This window comes from Uloborus diversus, chromosome 8 (genome assembly GCF_026930045.1).
Source record: "Uloborus diversus isolate 005 chromosome 8, Udiv.v.3.1, whole genome shotgun sequence".
In the NCBI taxonomy this organism is placed as follows: Eukaryota; Metazoa; Arthropoda; class Arachnida; order Araneae; family Uloboridae; genus Uloborus; species Uloborus diversus.
Window position 1 is genome coordinate 132,662,905 of NC_072738.1, and position 18,422 is coordinate 132,681,326.

At 34.5% G+C, this 18,422-nt stretch overlaps 1 protein-coding gene across 1 annotated transcript; it reads right to left on the bottom strand.

The window, feature by feature from the left end:
• Positions 1–917: 917 nt before the first annotated feature.
• Positions 918–16,420, bottom strand: LOC129228603 (beta-1,3-galactosyltransferase 5-like). The gene is made up of 4 exons (XM_054863284.1): positions 16,417–16,420; positions 7,620–7,742; positions 4,247–4,391; positions 918–1,653 (listed from the first exon to the last, which is right to left on the bottom strand). Exons 1-4 carry the CDS (start codon positions 16,418–16,420, stop codon positions 918–920), a joined length of 1,008 nt encoding a protein of 335 aa, XP_054719259.1.
• Positions 16,421–18,422: the final 2,002 nt, after the last annotated feature.

The following is an 18,422-nucleotide window of genomic DNA, read 5'->3' on the forward strand; positions in this document are numbered from 1 at the left end:
GATTGGTTTGGGGTCTGTGAGGTAAAAAGTACTAAAAAGTGCTAAAAATCACATAAAACATTAAATAACTTTTTTTCTAATCAAAATATCAAAAATCGAAGCCCGAGGTGCACATCTTCAGCAAAAACTGCACCTGTATACCAAATTTCATCTTTCTAGGCGTTACCGTTTTCCCGGGATGCGCGCCACACACACACACACAAACATCTTATTTTATTATATGTATAGATGAATACAACACCTTGATTAGTTTAAACGAAATCAATTTCTATTATAGGCAAAACAAAAGAAAAGAAAGAAAACTTCAAACACTTTAAAATGAAATTCGGATTTTTTTGGAAGTTTCATTCACATTCTGCAGTTTATCAGTCATATTTGCACTTGCAAAATGATAGGGAGGGGAGGGGAACGGATATTTTTTCATAGAACTCCAAAATTTATAATTAAAAGCTTTAATACAAATTTCAAGTTTTTCTCATTAGACGGTTTAAGACATTTGCTCTAGGTAAATTGAATTACAAATCTGAGAAGTGATACATACCATGGTTTTTAGACGGTAATTTAAAGCGTTTGAATTTACAAGTAATTTACGCAGATACGTAACAATTTCCATTGCAGCATTTACGCATCGGTGCGCAGATAAATCCATTTTTGAAGCACTCACAAGTTATTAAGAGCATTTTTTTTTTTTTTAATTCAGCTGCAAATTTCTGCACTCATCGAGAAAAAAGTCAAAATCAAATTTTTATATTACATTATGAAAGGGGCAATGTGTTTTGGCTAAGTTGCCTTGCAAGAAGTGCCCGCAAGTATTTTTTATCAAATTAATATTGTTTGACATTTTGAAATTTTTTGAAATAGATTTTTGACAGAATTCGGTTCTGTACCAAGAATATTCCTAAAGTACATTGTTTATGCTACCTATTGTGATTCATAGTAACTTTATTTGAATAATATTGCATAGTTCGATTCCAAAGAGCAAAAATAGTTTCAGCATCAGAATTGGGATACCCAAATAAAAAAGGCCTAACTATATGCTCACTGTTAAGCCATTTGTCTATATTCACGGATGTCAGATCAAGTTTTTCACTGAAATCTACATGAGAGATGCCAAGACGACTGGCTAAAGTGCCTGTGATGTGGACATCATCAATCCAAAAATAGGGTACTTTGGAAGACAGGAGATATAACTTAAATACGACATCAGGACTTATTAACACTCCCCAACCAGTACAGTAGTTTGGATACTTTCGAAATGGATACTCTCTGAAGCTCACACGCCACTTATTACGATGACTGCGCTGCACATGAGACGAGTGCGCCAAATAACACATAATGAGATTTGCCACACCACCATTATCCCCGAAGACATCTTTAAGAATAAAAGCTAGCTGAAATATGTCAACAAAGATGTCATCGTCACTTTTAAAGACGAATCTAGCTTGACGACAGAAGTATGTGACCCACTTCAGACCCATGACGTGCTTGTAAGTGAGATTACGATAGCTGTCTTCAAAGTTTCCTTGCACGATGTCGTGGTAGATATCATTTTCTTCTTGGATTCGACGTTGCACCTCGGAATCTGTAACACTGCCAAGCAGGAAGACAACTCGCATTGGTTCGATTAAGTTGAATTCACTACCCCAAGTTGCTCTACAGGAAAAATTAGATAAAATTTTAGAAAACAGATAGTAAAGCCTTAGCCCTAACTTGAGGGCGGTAACATACTGCTTAAGACAATAAAAGCTTTCAAGGAATGTAATTTAAAAATGTATACTGAAAATATCTTACTAATAATGTTTAAAATATGTCAAATGATATCTATATCAATGGAACAGGTTATTTTTATCCATGACTCTCAAAATTATTAGAATGTTTATTAATGGTACTTCCATCCATTGTGTGCAGTCTGGCCTGGCACCCAGTGTCAGGGCAGAGAAACTTAAAGGATGAAAATATGACTACTGTCCGTTTTCCACGAGAAGGCACTTGACTCCTCCCTTGTCATGTGGTATCCGATGATTCTATTTCGGTGTTTTCGGCAGAAGGTATATTCGGTTCAAAGCATTTTGCTGTAAAAGCAGCCGTTTTAAAAATGTAAGAATAACTAAAATGACAACAGACAAGTGAAGCAAGTGATGTAAACGACACTAAGACTTTTTTGCAGATGAAAATGCACGCCCAAGTTAAGGCTGTCTAGTTGCCTCCTTTAGAAACGCGTGGATTGCTTACCGATCACGCCTGCGTAAAATGGAACTCTGCGTTTGAGGAGGCATGGCGAAGTGCTTTCTCGTGAAAAACGGACAATACTTTACCCTATGAAGAGAGAGAGGGCGGATTATATAGTATTTATATAGGTGTATATAGTATATAGTAGAGACGTACCGAGTACTCGGTAACTACTCGGTACTCAGCCAATTTGCCGAGTACTCGGTACTTGACCAAATTTTGATCAAATACTCGGCCAATACCGAGTAGTTGCAAAAAATTGAATATTGTCCAAGACAGATATTAAAATTTATAAAAAAACGCCAATCACATATAATATTCTGCAATCATTTACAAGTCAAATTTAAATTTCGAGAATAATGAAGTTTGTAATGCTTCAATGGAATAAATCTTTATTGTAATGTCCCCAATGTTAATAAAACTTATTTATTAAAAATTGTGCAAAAAAGTAAGTATTGAAAATATGAAATTTTTATATTAAAAATGGATTTTTGCTACAAACAAAAATTAGTTGTAAGAAATATAAAAATACCTTTGCTTAAAAAATAAAAGGAAATAAAACAACGTTAAAAGCACAGTGCAGACACGTGTTTTGGTATTACAAGTAATTCCTTTTTCAATGCACAAAATGTGAGCTCGTTTAAAGGCATCCGACAAAAGTCGGATTCTTTTGTCGAATGTCTTTACATTCTTTAGCTCACATTTTATGCACTGAAAAAGACGTTCCTTGTAACGCAGAAACATGTGTCTGCAGTGTTCCAGCACATTTGTTTTATTTGCTTTTAAAAATTATTTATTTTTGGCGGACAAGAACTGTAATAGATTGGTATAATTTGTTTTAATTCCAACTCGACTAATCATGCCTATTATATTTATTTTTAACTTTAAAAATAATTTTTTTGTAAAATGTTTGTCGAAAAAAAAAATATATATATATATATATATATATATATAAACAAAATTTTTTAAATAATGCGTAATTAAATTTCAGCAGGAATTTAGTTTTAAAAACTATTATATGGACATGGAGGTCTATACAACTATACAACAACGCCGACTACTCGGTAACTCGGTACTTGGCCGAGTAATGAAAGGCCGAGTACTCGGTACTCGGCCAAAGTGCTACTCGGTACGTCTCTAGTATATAGTATAGAGTATATAGTAAATAGAATAGGCGAATTATAAGTATAACTCACCATTATGTGTATGCACTATGCAGTCAACCTGGAACTCCTGAACATTGCCTTTTAACTGAACTCTAACCAGCTCTTTCCACTGCACTTTCAATTCCAACACCATTCTTTCTCCAAAAATATAACACATGTTCTATCTCATCCAATTTCACGTAGGAATATCCATGAAATAATGTCCTTACTCATATCACAAGCAGAAGACTTCAAATATCCGGCCTAAAAACTTTCAGGGAACTTTTACTGCCGTTTCCATAGCGTTTACCAGCCATCCCAGTCTCACTTAACTTCATTTTCACTTGTATACTTAGTTTTATTTTAATGTTTTTATGCTTTTATATGTGTTTCTGTATTATATCAAAATTATTCCAGCGAGTGCTTGTTGGCTCATGAACTGTTCTGTCCCCCCCCCCCCCCAATCAACACGTCCGGTTAAATCCTCACCAGGGTAGGTACGGTGGTGATTAGTGGGGTTTAAGTAAATAAGTAAATAAATAAATTTTAAATATTAACAAGACAGTTTCATAAATTAGTTTTGTTTCAGGCAACGATTGAAATTTTGAATTAAAGCAACGATTTATTTAACTCCAAAATGAAGGTGTCATAAGTTATCTAGACTGCATTGACAGGAAATGAAGTGAATGAATTTGTTTTAAAATTTCATAAGAATGAGACAAAAAATGCTGTATACCATGATGCTTTAAAATAAAAAGTACCTGCATAATATTTATTTATATAGATAATTTTTCAACCCTAGAAAGGTTGGGGCAGGAAGCTAGTATAAAAAATAAAAGTAAATATTTGTTTATTACAGAGGAAATATTTACCTAATCACTTCTCTCCGATGAAAATTAGTCGGGGCTGAATGAACAAATACAACTAAGAAGAGATACTCATCTCCGTCACAGCGCTTGCTATTGATGAGGAAACTAAAATTGTGCAAATCTATTAACCTTTCGGTGTCATTCTTTCCTAAAACATAAAAAGGCATTCATTAAAAGAATAGACAAAGGGTGCGGCATATCAACTTACCGTATTTGGAGATTGCGCTGTGTGAGTTGTTTTGCGAATACGGTGGTAAAGGTATTTATAGATAGCTGCATAGATGCCACTTGCAACAGTAGCAATGGCATGGCGCGGTGAGCATCGTCCTGTGTTGAGGAGGAGTATATTTGTAACTAGAAAATCTCCCCTAAAGGTATGACGGGTGAAAATTGCTTCTACATTAGAACGAAGCAATTGCCTGTTTGGCGATGGTTTGATAGTTGAAAGTTTAACCCTCACTTCAGTGGAATTAACCCTAAACTACAGTAGATGGCATTAGTTGTTGACCCTTTTTTCTTTTTTTCATTCTCCTAAAATTAGTCTCAGCAGTAAAACAGTTAAGGGATCGGATCCGGTTCAACCTCGTCTAAATAAAGCATTTCCCTGCGCGTTAAACATTACCAAAAAATATCAAATTATTATCATGCGGCACGAACTTCATTGTTGGTGACGTCAGGAGCGTTACTCGATCAGTGAATTCGCTATTATATACATATGAGGGTATCCATGAAAATAATTCGCTGTAAATTTTGCATGTTGTTACGTTGTAGCTCACCACATCTATGGTTGGTTTACCCTACTTTTCGCCGACATCTAAAATTCCCTCCCCCTTTAAATCTATCAAAAAGTAGGGTTCAAACTGAAAAAAAAGAAAGGAGGGGAGGGACTCAGCTTAAAAAATAGCGAACCTATATTACCTGCTGTGATGTGCTTAATGCAGAAAAATTTTGGGCCTAAATACTATGACGTAGGTCTGGCACTCATGAGCTCTTGGACAAGATGTTTAAGTCTCTCTCATAGTACTCAAAGATAGGGATTTTAAGACTTTTTTTTTTTTTCATTTTAAATATATTATTATTGTATTATTCATTTGCAAATGTTGATTTAAAAATGTGTTTGCTAATAATAGCTGAACTTGATATTTTATTTGAATTGATGTGTAATCTTTTAAAAGATAAATTTAAAAAAAAAAATTTTTGCAGAAAATTAAAAATTTTAAACCTCCTGTTGGGCACATAGATATTTTTTAATTTGGATATATATATATATATATATATATATATATATATATATATTTTTTTTTTTTTTTTTTTTTTTTTTTTTTTTTTTTTTTTTTTTTTTTTTGTGGTTCATGTGGGGCTATAGGGGTAACTTTTTGTCAACATAAAATTTCGAACTTCCAAAAAACGTTTTTTTTTTCCATTCGGCCTAGACACACAGTGCTGGTTCAGACTTTGAGACGCAAGTCGTGGGTTGCCATTGTTCAAATTATATGAAACGTTTTTTACAATTGTTTTGACATAAAAGGAAAAAATATGAGAGGGTGTGCGACTTGAAATATTGACTTTCATTTTTGTTTGGGGGGGGGGGGACACCCTAGTGTAAATACTTTTATTTTCCAAAGCCAAGGGAGTCTATTGATCCCCCCCCCCCCCTTATCCCTTTAATGATGGGTCTAGCTAAATCTTTTCAAAATAATCATTTTCGTCGTGTTTGGTCAACGTTTCATAAAAATTACTTATTGGCAATACCACACGTTATTTTGTCTCTTTAATGAACTTTTAAACAAAACAATCCATTAAGCATGACTAAAACTTCCATTTAAATGAAAAGTAATCCTCCAAATAAATAAACTATGGAATTCAAATGTAAAATGATCCTTCAATTAAAAAAACAAGCCGTTAAACAACGTAAAAAGCTGATTAAAATAATACTTCACCTAAGTATAACAGCAATAAAAGTGCCATTAAAAAAATGTAGTCATTAATAAACAATCAAAGATCTATTAAAATGTAAAGTGAGAAGCATGGCGGGAAGCAAAGTTCCCAATAAAAGGAGGAAAAAATAAGTGAGAAAAATCTCTTCCTCAGTTAAAACATGAGTGAGATTTTTAAAAATTGAGAGAGAGGAGTTTATTTTATTTTATTTATTTATTTATTTATTTTTTTTTTTTTTTTGAGCAATCACGATTGCTTACAGTTCTTATTTGACTGTTTTAAATTCCTGTCATTTTATTTTCCCACCACCTCCCTCTGCAGCACCACCGCCGCGTCGACCGTCTCCTCACGATGCTGCTCCTCTTGCGAAAACCGTCTCCAGGTTGCGTCCATATCCTACACACACGCATACACACACTCATGCCTGCGCACAAACACAAACACACACTCCTACACACACACACACATACACTCATGCCTGCACACAGACACAAACACATATGCATACATACACACACACGAACGCCTACACACATACGCGTGTACACACAGCACTGCATACACACACACACATTACGGGCGGCTACATTTTTTTAAACCGTTTATATTTCAATAGCCATATAGAAAAAGTTTTAGGCTATGTTTAAAAAAAATAAAGAGAAAAGAAAGAAATATTAACTGATAAATCTTTTTAAACTTCAAGTAAAATTTCATATTTTGGAAATTTATCAAATTTTTACATGCTTAAATGTTGTGTTTTCGTTTCTAACTGAATACTGTTTTGTTCTTTATACTTATTGCTATTTTGCTTTTATGGGTGAGGAAGAAGCTCGATTTTTAATCACGTCAACGCGGTGTGTTTTGTGTTCTTTTAGTTAAAACAGATAACGAATGAAAGTAGCGATTGTTTCTCACAATTATTACTGACCCAGGCAACGCCGGGTATTTTTGCTAGTGTCATATAAATCCTTTGAATGTGCAATATAAGTTTTAATCCTCTACTTTTTTTGCAATTAATTCCTTTTTGATCGGCCATTTTGGTTTGAACTTGTAAAAATCAAAAGGTTCTTCAGTCACACCATTTTGAAACGTCCATTTTGCCAAACTAATCAAAACAAAGCTCTTTTTGGCTTATCAAATATTGCCAGAAACAAAGTTGCTCTAGTTTAAAATTAAATGCTTGATTTTTAAACAAACAAGACTAAAAGTTCCATCAAAGTGAAAAATAATCTGACAAATAATTGAATTTAGCTATTACAAAATAAAATATTCCTCAAAATCAATGTATTAACTCATTAAAAAACAATAAATGATCCATTAAATGGAAAATTAAAGCATTAGGAACATAAATGGCTACAGCGATTTCAGCAGAGGGAAATGTTTTTGCCAATTTGTCATGTTCCACATTATGATGATAATGGTTATAACTTAAACTTACCTTCCAGTAACGACAAATTATACGGCAGTTCACCACTCTTCCAAAAGGGGACAGTGGGACTAACGAGAAATAGTTGCTGGTCTCGATCCAGGAAAATATGAAGTTTGCAAGATAGAATGTACACTGCAACAACAAAAACCATTAGAGTCCACGAAAGACGTTTCCACCGACGAGTTGTCAACAGCATCACTTTTGTTCAGCTGAAACAAAAAAGTAGGAATGTTGTCAGATGCATTAGATAGGAAATACTGGAAGATCATTGAGGAATCATTCGGGGGAATTATCATAGAAATTGTGTTGTTTGCCATTTTTGCAACTAGTGATTTAAAAATTTTGCGGTTTATTGGAGCTTTCATACGGAGTTTCTAATAGAGCCACCCTTAGTTAATGGGTTGATTTCTTTTTTATTTGGCAAATTGTTATTGTGACTGGTTCGGCGGAAAAAAAATTATTTGCCAATGCCGTTATCATAATTTCCCAAGTATTCTTTTTTACATGATCAAGTGTTATTTTTACACTTCCATTTTATATCAACCACAGAGGAATTATCATAAAGTAGAACCAGCGTCCCCTTACTAAACTAAATAAACCCTATACTAAATGCATGTCCCTTTCTCACTTTTAACAGGGAAACCTTCCCTAAGAGCAATGGCACCGCCCCTAAATATTGAGATGACCCCCCCCCCCAAACGCAAGAGCCTCCCCTCAAAAAATGAAAAAAATGCCCCTCAAAACAGACGCCCTAAAAATTTCAATGGCGCAGTTTGCGCCATGAACCCCCCCCCCCCCCCCTCTCGGGATGGGCTCCCCTGCTTTTAATATGGTGATAACAAATTGGGGGAACAAAAGTAAGTAAATTTTGGTGCAACTGCTACTGCCATAGATCGAAGGTATTAGAAAATTTTGCTCCATCGTTTACATCATTTCTTGATGCCAACTTTAGACACTTGGATGATCTATGTTGCGATCCTCTGAGTCCATCTATTGCTCACGAGACCAAAGAGAACCTAAATTTGCAATTTATGACTTTAATTTCGAAACTTTTCTGGGGGAGAACCCCTTATTCCCATGTTGCATGCTCCTCCACAAATGGCACGAAGGATAACTAGAAATCTGATATCTATTTTGTCATAGCATGGCCCCACCAGATGGCGCTAACGCTTTCGGGCCTAGACAATTTATGACTTTTCTGTATTAAACCGATGCAACTATGATTTGTTCTGTGCACCCACCAATCAATCAATGACAAATTTCAAAGTTGGTTTATTTTTGATTGAACGTAGCCCATTTTGACCGCAAAAGGCGCTGAACCCCCTGCATCCACTAACCAATAGCAACGTAATGGAAACAGGGGTTCTTTGTAGCGCCCTCTTTGTTGCCATGAGTTTCAGCAATTTTCACGGCCTAAAAAAAAAAAGAATTTTTTGACATATACCTTATCTTAAATTTTATATATTCACCCTATTTCTGTCTTTATTTTTACATTCGAACTTGGTATAAAAACTTGAAGATGGGTTGAGGAAAAATCAATGATCCGGTATTGATTAAGAGGTGACCATTAGGACAAACATCCAAAGAAAGTTTGTTTAAAAAATTCGAATAGACTCCTAAAATGACAGGCTAAATCCGCCACTGAGGAAACTCATGTACGGAACTCATGTTAGGAACAATACTTCTGAAATGAAATGCTTTTTAGACATTTTTCTACACAGATAAAAGTATGGTTAAACATAGAGAATTGGATACTTTCCCAAATTTTTAAAAGAAGCAAAGAACGAAATTTTTCATTTTAAGATAAAATGTCTGAAGAAATCATCAAAGGTTTTTTGATTTTATTTTTACTGGCCTTCAGTAAGATGATTATTTTTTCTTCAAGTCCATTGTACGCACTACTACGAGCAGAGACATAGCTAGGGTGTTTTCATGGGGTGCAAATACTCCTTGATAAATTTTAGAGTAATGAAATTTCTTTTGGTGTAGTGAAGTATTTGAAACCAGTAAAGACTATAACATCGATCAATTCCAAAAAAAAAAACAACAACTTACTATACAGGAACGACGGCAGGGAAAGAAGATATGTGAACGATCTTGATTTTGAGAGAACGTTTAACATCTTGTAGCTGAAAAAAATAACAGAGCATTCAAATGTATTGTATTTTTAAACTGTCGACTTGCTTCATTTTTTACGATGCTAATTTTTTATTTAAAATACTATGCATGAAATTACTCTTGATTGAACTGTTGACGCGTTTCGATGAGTATCATTCGTAAAATACATTTTCAAAGTCGTTAAAAATATCTCTGACTTCTAGTGAACTATACGTAGGGAGTCATACAAGTTGTCACTTACTTCGTTTCTCTGGTCTACCCTATTCTTGTCATAAGAAAATGTTATTCAAAAATAATAATCCAGTCTGATAGTCGAGACTTTCTATTGGCAATGGTGGTCAAGTTCCAGGACCATGGCAATCATATCAATTTTTAAGTAAGTTTGTCATTCAAAAATAATAATTCAATCTGATAGTCGAAACTTTCCATTAGCAATGATGATCAAGTTCCAGGATCATGACAATTACTTCATTTTTACTTTCTTCTATATCTAATATATAGAAGAAAGTATTGGATTCGTGCAAATTTTCGAATTTCGAATTTTGACGGATTCGAACGTTTTGAGGTGTGCTGAGTCCATTTCGACTATTTTTGGAAAATGTCTGTCTGTCTGTGTGTGTGTATGTATGTGTGTGTGTATGTATGTGTGTATGTGTGTGTCACGTCTGTGTGTGACCAGTTTTTTGTGGCCGCTCTACAGCAAAAACTACCGCACGAAATCGAACGAAATTTGGTACACATATGTGCCCCTATGTGAACTTGTGCCCATTGGTTTTTGGCGCGAATTCCTCCAAGGGGGGTGGAGCAATGGGACGTTTTTTGAGTTACGCGTGCTTGCTATTCCTCAGGAAGTAACTGGCGGAATCAAACAAAATTTGGACCATATGTTGCCATTAACAGGAACAGGTGCTAATTCAATTTTGGTGGCAATAACTCAAACGGGGGTTGAGCTATAGAACGTTTTTTGTCGTCAATTGTGACTGCTGTATCTCAAGAAATAATGAACGGAATGAAAGAAAAATTTATCGGCAAGTAGACCTTAGTGGGTATAAGAGCTGATTTTATTTTGGTGTCAAAAACTGAAAAGGGGGTGGCGCAATCGAATGTTCTTTTTTTTTCATTGTGAGTGCCATTTCTCAAGAAGTAATGCTACGTTCTGGATGAAATTTGGAATAAATGTGAATCTATTTGTAAATAGGCGTTGTTTCAATTTTGGCGCCAATCGCTCCATGGGGGTCTGATTTTTTTTTTTTTTTTTTTTTTTTTTGTGTTAATAAAAATAGCTTTATAAATGCAAGAATAAGAAAGATAAATTACAATATTCTCGTCTGCTTATTTCACGTGATTTTAATTTTCGGGAGATAATCGGAAATGTTATCGCAATGATTTAAAATTAATAACTGTTGCCATTTTATGTTTGTTAACAAATAAAACATCTAATTAATTCAAGCAAGGCTTTTAAAATAACTTTCAAGTCGTTCTTTGCTTTGCTTTTGCGGGAATTCAGAAATTCGGACGGTCGTCAAGTTTTTTTTTTTTTTTTTTTTTGCTGGGAATATTGCATTCTTTTCAAGCATAGGGATTGATCAGAATTCACAAGAAAGATATAGAAGAAAGTTTCGTGATGGCCACAACATACTAGTTGGAAAATGTCTGTCTGTCTGTGTGTATGTGTGTCACGTCTGTGTGTGACCAGTTTTTTGTGGCCGCTCTACAGCAAAAACTACCGCATGAAATTGAACGAAATTTAGTACACATATGTGCCCCTATGTGAACTTGTGCCCATTGGTTTTTGGCGCGAATTCCTCCAAGGGGGTGGAGCAATGGGCCGTTGTTTGAGTTACGCGTGCTTGCTATTCCTCAGGAAGTAACTGGCGGAATCAAACAAAATTTGTTTCATATGTTGCCCCTAACAGGAGCAGGTGCTGATTCAATTTTGGTGTCAATAGCTCAAACGGGGGTTGAGTTATAGAACGTTTTTTGTCGTCAATTGTGACTGCTGTATCTCAAGAAATAACGAACGGAATCAAACAAAAAATTTTTGACAAGTAGCCCTTAGTGGGTATAAGAGCTGATTTTATTTTGGTGTCAACAGCTAAAAAGGGGGTAGCGCAATCGCCCGTTCTTTTTTTCCATTGTGAGTGCCCTATCTCAAGAAGTAATGCTACGTTCTGGTTGAAATTTGGAATATATGTGAATCCATACGTAAACAGGCTTTGGTTCAATTTTGACTCCAATCGCTCCAAGAGGTGTTGATTTTTTTTTTTTTTTTGCGAATAAAAATAGTTTTATGAATGCAACAATAAGAAAGATAAATCGTAATAGATTGTCGTCTGCGTATTTCTCGTGATTTTAATTGTATGGAAATGATCGGAAATATTATCTCAATGATTTAAAATTTTTAACTATTGCCATCTTATGTTTGTTAATAAATAAAATATTTGTAATTAATTCAAGTAAGGCTTTTAAAGTAACTTTCAATTTTCGCTCTTTGTTTTGTTTTTACAATAATTCAGACATTGGGATGGTCGTCAAGTTTTTGCATGTGTAATTTTGTTTTTCTTAGGAATATTGCTTCCCTCGTCAAGCATGGGGAGGGATCAGAAAAAGGAAAAATATAGAAGAAAGTTTCGTGATGGCCACAACATACTAGTTTAAGTAAGTATGCCATCCAAAAATAATAATCCAATCTGATAGTCGAAACTTTCCATTAACAATGATGGTCAAGTTCCAGGACCAAGACACTCATATAAATTTTTAAACAAGTATTATTATATTAAAAGTAAAACTTACCTTTTTTTTTTAAATGTTTACGTCGTACTTAGTCTACTTAACATAATGTAAAAGTGCCAATTGGTTCCGTTGACAAAAGCAAGCCTAATAAGTGAATGAAGAATTAAAATGAAAAATCATCATTTGAAACGCAGATTATAAAGAATTAATATTAGAATGACATTCAATAATATTTTTTCAGTCAATCATTATATGTAAATATCTAAGAAAATTATTAACGGAAGTAAAAGACGGTAGTAACGATAGTAAACGACAGAACTGTAGCCATTGGCTATGAAGAGTTTTAGGGAGAGACTTGTTGCGTAACAACATCCATATAATTATATCATTTGTTCAGTGGGAGTTTTTTCGAGTTAAATACTGCTCGATACACAAGTTCACAGAAGCTGACTGTGCAGTAGGGTGTCCCGAAAAAAAAAAATTCCGTTTTTCTTAATGCAAGACCTCTCAAAATTTGCGAAATCGATCGTAAATTACAAAAATAATTTTAAAAATAGAATAAAACTATATCTTCAGGGCTCTACCGATCGTCAAAGTTTTGAAAAATTGTCATTTTTATGGCAACTGAAAAAGAAGTACTATGAATAAAGTTATAAATTTACTGTGAAATAAAAGCTCGACAGCTGGAATAAAAAGATCGTGATTCGTAATATCAACACGAACAGAAAAAAAAAAAAAAACATATGGTGATTACTACTGTAAATGCCTATATGGGAATAACCCCCATTTCCGCAGTAGAATCGTCCACGAAGCTTGGCGCCACGTCTCGATTTGCATGCAACAATATGTTACTGACGACTTCGACTTTGTTTGGTTTCAACTTGCTAATTCCTTTTACTTGTTTCGAGGGCTTTCTTGGCTTTACTCACGGGTGTTTTCTTCGTAGCCAAAGTAATTTTAATGCTATAAAAGTACAGTTGCAATTGTTAGTGTTATATGCCGATTCTGTTAGTTTTAAGTAATGAGTTCGAGACGTAGTGAGACTACTTGTGCTATACTGGGACCCTACAAGGAACTTGATGATCGGCAGCTACCTACTGTAAAAGACGTCATAAAATTTATTTTATTTGTCAGGAGCGAACAGAAATGTATGCATAATGGAAAGGACCCTTCCAGTTCAGATATATATATACAATTGTTTCTGAAAAAAATCAACAGTATTTGGACAAAAGCTTCAATTCCAATCGTAACTAAGGAACGAGTAATTCAATTATTAAAATTCTATTTCGAAAAGTACGTCAATTTGAAACGATACCCCAGAAGCAAACGAAGTGATAGTTTTGAAAATAAACTGAAGTGCTTTTTAGAGTCATCTGAGAAGCTCTTCGACGTTGCGGCTTTTAAGTGCCCCGTATTTGAGTCTTGTTCGTGTTTAAAACCTAAAAAAGTTCCCATCAATGAGAGAAGTTTCTTGTTGGATCAAAGAAATGACAGGAAAATGGTGATAAGAGGTGTCGATAAGAAAGAAACAGCTAGATTAATGAAACAACAGCAGAGAAAACTTGAAAGGGCAGCAAAAAAGTCTTCTACTGAAAATAACGATTCTGTCTCAGCAAATTTTGATGACGATTCGATGCGTGAATTTTCTCCAGAAACGTATCCCATAACAGAGACGAATACGGCCTCTACAGGGACACCATCAACTTCAACGACAAATAGGAATACACTGATCTTGCCAACAGTTGCTAAGGTCTGTGATAGATACGGTTTGTCGACGCGATCTGCTGCTGCTTCTGCAGTTTTAGCTGATGTCGGCTTGGTTTCAAAAGAAGATTTAACTCTAGTTGTTGATAAAAACAAAATCCACAGAGCTATAGCTAAAGCTCGGAAAGAAGCTTCCAAAGATATTGAAAGTATTGTTATAAAAAGCATTTACTTTGATGGACGTAAAGACAAGACTCTGATAAATGAGAAAATAGGAACTCGTTACCATCGCAAAGAAATTTTAGAAGAGCACATCTCAATTTTAGCAGAACCCGGATCAATTTATTTGGGACACACAACGCCAAGTCGTGGCACTGCAAAGGCAATTCTAACTTCGATTACAGCTCTATTAAAAGGTCAATGCTTGAATTTAGAAGACGTGATTTGTGTTGGATGTGACGGAACTGCAATAAACACCGGTTGGAAGGGTGGCGTGATTCAATATTTAGAGGAGTATTTGGAAAGACCATTGCAATGGTGTGTGTGTATGCTTCATGCCAACGAATTACCCCTTCGTCATTTATTCTTGACCTAAGATGGTTGCACTTTGGGTCCTAAAGAATATTCCGGACCTATTGGAAAACAGTTAGCTGGTTGTGAAAATAAAATGACATTGTCTTTTTGCGCGGTGGATGGTAATTTGCCTAATTTGCCGAAAAATGTGGTTGATGAACTAAGCACGGATCAAAAATATCTTTATGAGATTTGTCAAGCTGTATCAACTGATTTCTGTAGTCCTGAGCTAGCAAATCGCCAACCTGGAAAAATGGCGCACTCGAGATGGCTTACTTCTGCTAATCGTATACTCAGACTTTATGTAAGTACTCTTAATCCAACAGAAAATGTGCGATTACTTGTTAACTACGTGGTTAAAGTGTACGCTCCAGTTTGGTTCTTAATCAAGCAAAAGTCATCTTTTAAGGAAGCAGCCAAACATCTTTTTCAAATGATTGTGTACTCTCGATTTTTACCCGAAAACTTGAAATCTGTTGTGTATTCTGTTATCGAAAGAAATGCTTTTTTTGCGCACCCAGAAAACCTGCTGGTCAGTATGTTGTTTGATGATAGGGAGCACATTCGGGAGTTAGCATTACGAAGAATAAAAAAAGCTAGAGAGGCTGAAAGTAGCACTAAACGCAGAATATTTAAAACCCCAAAAATTAACTTCTCTGCTAAAGATTATACGGAAATAATTGTCTGGCAAGAGTGTCAGGTTACAGCACCACCGTTTCTTCGACATATTTCTAACGAGAACCTTCAAATTATGGCAAAAGATAATAGCTTAGAAATCGTTGACTTTCCTTGCCACTCACAATCTGTGGAAAGATGTGTTAAACTAATAACACAGGCTTCACAAAGTGTTACTAACGCTACTTCTAGAGATGGCTTCATTAGAACCAGGTTGCAATCTCGCGCAGAAATGCCAAATTTTGGACACAAAAATAAGTTTAAATTCTAAACTTTTGTCATTATTTATAAACTGTAGTTTGTTTATTTTGTTTTCTTGTGCTTTGTTTCATTAGTTTCTTAAATAAAATGCTTTCTAAACTTTATTTTTGTATTTTTTAAATCATATCGTTTAGGTCTGTCAAAAATGTAAAATATGCAAAACTTCAAAGAGCGGTAGAGCCCTCAAGATGACACGCAATTCCATTTTTTTTACCTTTTTCGTGATTTGTGAAAAATTTCGCAAATTTTGACACCTCTTGTGATAGTGTAGCTCAAATTTTTTTTTTTTTCTCATATATGGACGGGACACCCTACTGTGCAGTAGTCCAAATACCCAATTTTCCACTTTTAAAGCTTAACATTATTCAGTATCGTCAAGTTTTGCAGCAATGCGAGCTAAAGGAACTATTTGCATAAAATGGGCGTTGATTTATTCTTTCTTGTCACTAAATAGCTCTTTTGTAACCTTTTGAAAAATATTTCAAAGTGTCTGCTAGGAAAAATTAGTCAAGCCGTTCTTATGAAATATTGACGAACACAAAATAGATCATATTACGCGGCAAACATCATTTTCATGTTAAAAATGTTCTTCGAAATCGTTCAAATAAAAAGTGGAACCACAATGAAAATGAGCTTATAAAGGCGGCTGTCAAAATGCTACAGTACACGCTTTTTCATTTCGTTTATGAATCTTTGGATTCTTAACGGAATGAACTCAAGCGTCACTTTACCCACCACTTACCCATACTAATATTTAAAAAAAACTAGGTTTAACTATAAAAAAAATCTAGGTTTAACTAAAAATTTAGATAGTTTAATAATTATTTTGTAACAAGCAACTAAAATTAAAAAAAAATTAAGAAAACCCGACTGAGTCGCAAATGTAGAATCAAGAGGGAAAACTGATTATCCTTTTTAAGGCTTTATGATATTAAAAATCAATTACATAATTTATTTGTATTTAGAGCAAATGGAAACTGCCAACAGATAAAAGTTTTGTATAAATCACTGCGTTTTCTTTCCTTGTCGGCCAACAATAAATTCGGTTACCAATCGCGTGACTAAAGGCATAGCCATATTTAAAATCTTCCTTCAAAAAAACGTTATAATTTGAATTCTATATAACATGGAAGTTCCAAAGACATTCTATCAGAAGCAGAAAAAATTATTCTTTATTAAGCACTTTTATTATACTTGACCTGATTGTCACGAAAAAAGCTGAGGCCTGCTTTTGCTTATACGAGGGAAAATCAAAAAGTCGTTGTGCCTATTTTCTATTCGCCAAAAATAGGTACTACAGGTATTTGCAAATATAGTAGTGTACTACGTCCCTTAAATTATTTCTCCACATAGTTACCACACCGGTTCAGACATTTGTCCCATCGCAGCACTAAATTAGAGATCCCATTGTAGTAAACTCTTCCGGCTGCCTGTGGAACCACCGTCGGACCGCGTTCTTGACTTCTTCGTTACATGTGAATCTCTGTCCTGCCAGAAACTTCTTCAGTGTAGAGAAAACGTGAAAATCAGTAGGGCAAGGTCTGTAAGTGCATTTCCCTGTGAATTGCTATGGGCTTTTGTCCCTTGCTCCATACAAAACGAATAACCCTTCGCTGCTCATAAGCTGTGGACGTCTGAAGAACAACCGTCATCTTAAATGACTGATAGCACCTCCGCACTTCCGAAAAGCAGATACGGCTGGTAGGGTTCAAGGAACTGTCACTGCTAAAAATGTATATGTTTGCTTTGTATTCACAGCCGTATTTAGCTATGAAAAAAAAATAGGCGCAAAGACTTTTTGATTTGCCCCCGTATCTTAGCAACTTGACCACTTATAGAAACTTCAGGATTTCGCTAAATGATTTGCTTAATCTTAAGGTACAACTTAACGCTAAAAAAAAATCAATTCTAAAATAAAATTATTATTTCGGTTAGGATGGAAAACGGCAAATTTCATGTAATTTCCCCATTCAATCTTAATATATAAAAATCAATGTCCTGAGATAACATATATATATATATATATATGTTATCTCAGTATATATATATGTATATATATATATATATATATATATATGTAGTCTGATATATATATGTATATATATATATATATATATATATATATATATATATATATATATATATATATATATATATATATATATATATATATATACATATATATATCAACGCACAGCCGAAACCGCTGAAGCTTCAGACTTGAAATTTGGCAGGCATGTCCGCATGATTACGAAAGTAACCACTAAGAAAGGATTTTTCGAAATCTCAATTAGTTCGGGAGAAATTAATTAAAACCTCTTAATTTCTGCGAGATTAAAACCTGTCATTGAATTCAAATCCCTTATTTTCGAAGGCTTTCCTCCATTCAAATCATTATTCAGTACTTCATCTCAACTTTTGGTCGATTCGCAACTCCAACGAACTATAGGGGGCACTGAAGTCACTGTCTAATGGCGGACTTAAAAACCAAAACAAACGCACATGGTAACGAAGAAAATGCTAAAAGTTTTGTGATTTTTGTTCGTACGTATGATTTTTTCGCTTTATTCTTTTTAAATTAATTTTCAAAGTCTTGTGGATATTCTGGCCCACGTAGAAAGAAATGAGAATTCAAGAAGCATTACTAAACGTCAAAGATTAATGCAAACTACGTAGTTCGTAGTTCTAAGCAGCTATTTCCACGATGTTGAATTCGATATTTATCAATTCTTGATAAAACTAAATAAT

Bases quoted from the DNA above. Each gene is read 5' to 3' on its own strand.
- LOC129228603 (XM_054863284.1), bottom strand. The intron at 4,392-7,619 runs GTAAGTTTAAGT...TTTATGTTTTAG, and splicing joins TAATTTGTCGTTACTGGAAG to GAAAGAATGACACCGAAAGG. The intron at 1,654-4,246 runs GTAAATATTTCC...TTTTTCCTGTAG, and splicing joins CATCGGAGAGAAGTGATTAG to AGCAACTTGGGGTAGTGAAT.